Source organism: Athene cunicularia (genome assembly GCF_003259725.1).
Source record: "Athene cunicularia isolate RWA chromosome 18 unlocalized genomic scaffold, athCun1 chr18_part1, whole genome shotgun sequence".
NCBI lineage: Eukaryota > Metazoa > Chordata > Aves > Strigiformes > Strigidae > Athene > Athene cunicularia.
The window spans coordinates 6160392-6166661 of NW_020799123.1; the positions used below are offsets into that span (position 1 = coordinate 6160392).

At 46.7% G+C, this 6270-nt stretch overlaps 1 protein-coding gene across 1 annotated transcript; it reads right to left on the bottom strand.

Annotated features, from left to right (window-relative positions):
- Positions 1 to 1002: 1002 nt before the first annotated feature.
- Positions 1003 to 3134, bottom strand: LOC113486797 (melanin-concentrating hormone receptor 1-like). The gene is made up of 2 exons (XM_026861054.1): positions 1158 to 3134; positions 1003 to 1110 (listed from the first exon to the last, which is right to left on the bottom strand). Exon 1 carries the CDS (start codon positions 3100 to 3102, stop codon positions 2089 to 2091), a length of 1014 nt encoding a protein of 337 aa, XP_026716855.1. The 5' UTR covers positions 3103 to 3134; the 3' UTR covers positions 1003 to 1110; positions 1158 to 2088.
- Between the last annotated feature and the right edge of the window lie 3136 nt (positions 3135 to 6270).

Here is a 6270-nt window from a genome sequence, read left to right on the forward strand (position 1 = left end):
TCTGTGGCTTTTAGCACATGTCTTGGCCACTCTGGATCAGACTGACTCACTTCAGATGGGAACAGACTAGTTCAGCCATAAAGACCTTTACTGTGTAAGCAAGATAATATCTTGAATGTGCTGCTCTCTGAGAGCTCTGACAATTCAGTCTGTTTTCACTTTCCTCATTGCTGATATTCGCGGAGGGAAAAAACCCACCCAGCCGTTACCACATCCTTTCACAGAGAAGGTGCCAGTCCTCCCCTTAACTTCCTTATGGGGGAAAGGTAACACAATAGCTTCCCTCATTCTCAGAGCAAGTCTGGTTTGGCACAACTCACATTTTCCTTGATCTTCACTCCCAAGCCCTTTGGGGAGAGTACTGACCAAGGAGCAAAGCAGCTCCCTGAAAACCAACAGGTGAACGTTCCTGACAGTTAAAATGGGACAAAGATTTTAAAGTCAAAAAGCTTGAAAGCTCTGTATGTGTTTGTCTGGCTTTATTGCCCAGGGACACGGGGGTGAAAAATTGACAAGATCCCGTACAGTCGCAGTGTGGATGTGCTGCGTGCAGTGTGACAGAGCCTGGGATGAAAATACAGAGACACCCTGTCAGGAGGTTTGTTCAATGATTTGAGAAGTGAAGTGCTCTGCATCTGACGATGTCAAAAGAATCAGTGTGGCACACCAGCCTGCTTTGATTGCTTGAGGTGAGTTAATGGCTGTGTGTGTTTTCTACATGGTGTAGGCCAAAGCATTGGCTGTACTTAAAAATACCTACGAGTGTGTGGGGGGTGTTTGTGCTAGGTGCACCTATAAGTGTGCATGTGCCTTAGTCCTGCGCAGGTGATGCAGTTTTTCTGTGTACCTGTATGAGGGTGAATCAATCTGTTCTGGGTATATTGTGGGTGACCAGTGGCATGAAACCATTAAGCGTGGTAACAAATTCTTTCGTGCTGTTTTATGGTTTTAATTCCTCTTTATATTAAATTCATCTACAGTAACCAGTTCCTCCATGTTTGACAAAGTGTTGAACAATGCCTGTGCAGGCGCTCAGTGTAATCCACTGCATTTAGCTGACCTGTGCTGTCTTTTCTCTAGTCTTTGTAGCAAGCAAAGTTATTTCCTAACCTCTGACTGTTAAAGCCACATATACAAAATGCAGACATTTAATTTACCCTCTTTAAACTTTGTAAAGTACTTGTTATTTTGAGAAAGCTGCATAAACAACTCTGCTTCCTCAGAGCTGCCTTTTCACAGCTTCTTGCTCCACAGATCTCTGCACATTGGGTTTTTTAAAACCCTCTGCCTGGGGTTCGCCAATGGCTACACAGACTGCGAGGCACAAGAGCAGCATGAGGAACTAGCGGTGTGAAAATCTCCTCATTGGCATGAAAAGCCACAAAGCTGGTGTTAGCAGCAGTAGTTTGGAGAATTGTTTGCAGTCCCTTGAAGCAGTGCAATTATCTGCCTGATTTTGTTTGAAATATTTAGGATAAGCATCAAAATTAGCTAGTTATTGAAAACGTCTTGGTTGCCAAACAACACAGCTCACTGGAGGCAGAAGGGGCTGAACCAAAAAAGCCAAGCAACAGACCAGGTGAGATTTCTGGCCCCAGGATCTCTCTGCTGTTTGCTTCTAGGATATGAGCACAGCCATCAAAGTTTGCAGGTCAGATTTCGTATAAAAAATAAATATATGACACTGTTTCAAAGATTTGAGTTTTGAATGAAGAAGTTCTATAGTGACATGATGCCTGGGAATCCCAGTCAGGCTGAGAGGGGAGGAATCATTGGGTAGTGGTGTTGAGAGATGTTTTACTCCTCCAGGGTAAATATTCCTCTTTCTGTCCTTTCTCTCTTTTCCTTTCTCTCTGGGTGCCCAGTGTCTTGTGTGATAGAGTCCTCCTGTGCAGGAGTGGAAGGAAGCAGCATCTCGTAGGCCAAGGGCAGTGTAGGAGCAGAGCCCTGCAAGTAAAAAGGGGGCACCTGGACTCTTGGAGGTGGAAGCTTGTGGTTCATACACTTCACCAAGAACTGCCTGAAGCTGCTGCTTCTCCATCGACTCGTGGGTATGAAGGCTTTCTGCTGTGGTTACTTCAGAGTGCCCTAGTGAACAGCCACAGTAACAGGCAGTGAATGTGGGGAAAAGTCCTCCAGAAACTGAGTCTGCTGGGTGGATTCTGGTGCCAGTTTCAGACACATGCTGGCCTCTGTCATGCTGTTGTTGTTGACAGAGCTGCTGTTGCGACATGGCTCTTTTGCGGGGCGGATGGCCACTAAGAACTGGCGCTTGAAGGTCTCACTGAGGGCAATGTAGAGGAAGGGATTGAGGCAGCTGTTGGCATAGCCCAAGCTAATGGCAAAGTTGTAGGCATAAAAGAAGGCCATGGATGGTGTGTCAATGCCGAGGTGAACCAGCTGGAGGATGTAGAAGGGAGCCCAACAAATAAAAAAGGCAGAGCAGATGGCAACTGCCATGCGGGTGACTTTCTTCGTACGTACCTGGAGGCTCCTTTGTGGCAGTGGGACCACAGTGGTGGCCATGTGCTGGAGGATCTTAAAATAAACCACGCAGATTACTATCAACGGCACAGCAAATGCCAGCATGAACTGATAGAGGGTGAACCAGTAGATATCAGTCTCTGGGTTGGGAAGCAAGAGAGCGCAGCGGACGGTCCCATCCTCCAGAGGCATAAGACCTGCATACATCCACACAGGAATGATGGTCAGGAAGGAGAGGAGCCACACCAAGCAGATAACTAGAGCTGCAACACATGGGGTCCGGACATAGGTAGATTTTAGAGGGTAGACAGTCGCCAGGTAACGGTCTAGTGTCATCACGGTAAGGATGTTGGTGCTGGTGATCTGGCTGTTTGTGTCCAGGGCAGTGATGATGGTGCATAGGGGAGCTCCGAAGTACCACGAGCCGTTGCCTAGGAGCTGGTGGATGAGGAAGGGCATGCCCAGGAGGAAGAGGAGGTCCACAATGGAGAGGTTGAAGATGAAAATGTCAGGCACTGTCTGTTTGCATCTAAGCTTCTTCTTCTTAACGATAGTGTAGATGACAATGAGGTTCCCCACAATGCCCAGGAAACAGATGATGCTGAAGAGACTGGGCATGATCACGTTGGTGTATGGTGCTGGCTTCTCTGCTACTGCCAAAACAAACCAAAGCAGTGAGTGCAACCCAGAGGCAACCTCTTTACATCTCTGTGTGCTTGCCCTGTTCTGAAGCTGCATCCCCCCTCAAAGATGTATCTTGGAATAATATGTAAGACCCTCTGCAGTACTTGGAGAGGCTTAGGTGGGGATTTGACACTTTTCTGTCACTCAGTACATACAGCACCCCACCCAAATCTGGCCATGTGTAGTCATCTTTCCTTAGCTCTCCTGATGTACTTCTGTCCTGCTCTGAAACTCCCCAGCTCTTTTTGGGGGGACTAACATCTGGCTGGTGAGCCTCTGCAGTCACCAGTATCTGACAATCGATAGTAACTTTCATTCCAAGGACCAGTGTCCGGCCATTTTTGAGGGGAGTGAGGCAGCTGGTGCTTTGCACATTGGAGAAGTAAAGCCTCTATGTGGGTGCCAAAATCTGGATGTAGTCAATGCTCGAGCTGTTGTCAGAAAGCTTCAGCTCATCTGTTGGGTGGTTTATCTGTTGTACAGTATGAGACAAAGAGTTCATTGGCCGCGCAGGCAGATGACTAACGCTTATCTATATTGTGAGATCTGGGACCGTACCCTGGCTGTGTCCCAGCTCTGCTGTCAGGATTAGGTCAGAGCATGCACTACTTTCCACCTTCCTTCCCTGCCCCTCTCCCTTTTTCTAGTTTATTTTCTAGGAAGAAATCCAGGTGTGTGGCCAGGCAGGGATTTGGGAGTATGTGTCAGAGTGGCCCCTCAACAGGGAATGTCCTAGTTCTACATAGCTTAAAGCTGCGGTCTCTGAGTTGCGGATGTAGGTGGATTTTCAACAAAAAATTCTTGCGATAACTTATGAGCACTGATGCTCGACTGTTGCTCTTTGGGGTGGAAGACCCAACCATAATCAAATTCACATTTTCCTTGTCCCTAACCACATTTTAAAAATCACATTTTAAAGGTACAAGCCTTCAGTGCAAACCAACAGGGATTTCCGCTCTTGGGCACGGAAGGTGATGTCTAAGGCACTGACTGTGGTGTGTTCTGTTCTGCAAGACTGCCATGTGCAGGGTGTGATGGAGTCTGAAATCATCCTTCTCAGCTAAGACAAACATAATTTCATCTCATTACTATTCTCCTGTGAGACTTGGTGTTGTTTTTTCTAGGGGAAGGCTTTGTGTGAGTTATTTGTGTGACTGTCACAAAGACATGCATGACAGCCCCTAAGCCTAGACTCGCATGTGTCTTTTGTTAGATGATTCAATGTGGTGTTAATTGGAAATGCTTTTAGTCACTGTACTATTCTATCTCCTTAGCAGCCTACACCTGTAGGAGAAGTGGGGAAGTGTCCTCCAACAGAACCTAGGGAAAACTTGAAAATGAGATTAAGTGAAATAACATACTCGTAAGTGGGGTGTCTGCTGAAGCGGTGTTTGTTTGCTGAGGTGGTATTTGCTGACTGACCACTAGAATTCTTGAGTACAAACTTCTCTAGATTTACTTTGGTGTGACAGAGAAGCTTGACTGAATTGGCAGAATATCTGGGGATACACTGCTGGCCTGACCTGTGGCTGGGAAAGGGTGCACCAAGTGCTCTTAGAAGTGGGACATGATGAGCTGCCACTATCTCAGTCCTTCTGGCACTAGGAAACAGCCAGTTTAGGCATAAGCAATGCCAAGGACAGAATCCAGTAGAGCAATTGCTGCACCATTTTATCTGAAAGCCTCTATGCAAATGATGGAAAGCATCAAGTGAGGCCCAGGAGAACAGGCAGGGGGCTGAAGGTAAGAGATGGACTTGGGTGATAAGAAAAAAATCCTGATCCAGGTCATTTGTGGGGGGTTTAAATAGTCCCTTTTCCTCCTGGCCTCTCATTAACGTGAGGAAATGTCCCATGCTACATGGCTTTTGGTAGATAACATACTGTCATCGGCACCCTATTGAGACCTGATACTCTTCAGCATCCAGACTGTGCACCCCCCAAACATCCAGACAGATCTCACCTCCTTAATGCTTGAAGATGGCAGACTAGAAATTGCAAGACGACGACTATGGTCCTGCTGTTCCTCATGTAGCTGATATAAGTTCTGCTCTCCTCTCTTTTAGCCCTGAACTTTGTTATGAATGTGGTGGGAATGGAGTGTGAGTGAAATGTACAGGCCATGTGGTTAGCTGGAAATTGGGACAAAATGTCCTTTTCCTGCAGTATAATCAATACAGTGCTCATGGTGATCCTGTAACATTTGGAATGAGCTCAGCTGACCTTAAAGCAGAATGTGTGCACGCCCAAAGACTTCATGTGAAAGGTAGTCTGTATAGAGCTGTAGCATCTTTCCTGCTGTTTGTATTTGTACAAGCAGGACCTTCAAGTGTTATTAGCTAGAAGCTAGTGTGAAGCTGTAGTTCATGGGTGTATTATAGGTGGAGTCAGAAGTGCATGACTGTCAAATACCCAAAAGTTATTTATTTTCTAAAGCTTCTTCTGTCGAGAAATCATTGAATATGAATTTTCAGTGTTGTTTCTGTGCATGTTCAAGTGGCTGTACTTTGTTTACTGAAACAGATACTGTAGGCATTGATTTGTCCTTGCTTGTAGGTCTGTGGCTGCCCTGTTACTCTTCTTTAAAAGTCCTGAAAGGAACTGCACTGTGTGCACTGAAAGAGGACTGGACTAAATTATTTATTATTTTTCCTATAAAGTGATTGTTGTCCTCAGCTTTGCCTGGATACATAAGAAACTAAATATTTACCGCATTTCAGAAGGAAGCACCTAAGGCACACTTTCAGTTTATAGAGGACACACTGGTGGAGAGGGAGTCAAAGACCACATCTATAAAACACCTTCTGTGGAAGACTTTCACCAACTTGCACCATCAAGAACTGGCCTGCCTGACCCTAAACTATTGATTTGAGAACAGCGGTAGGCTGGAGGAGAAAACAGGCGACTGATGAGTATCTCCGCTTCCCTCTCCAGCGATGTTTCCTGCTCTGTGCCCCGTCCCCCCCCAGTCCAGCTGGGCTGGTTCATCTCTTCCCCGCAGCTGAGTCCGCGGGCTGCCGGAGTTGTTGCGGTCTCGCAGCCAAACGGCAGCGAATCGCTCCCAGCCGCCGGGCCCTGTTTGGTGCTGTGCGGTGTCCCGGGA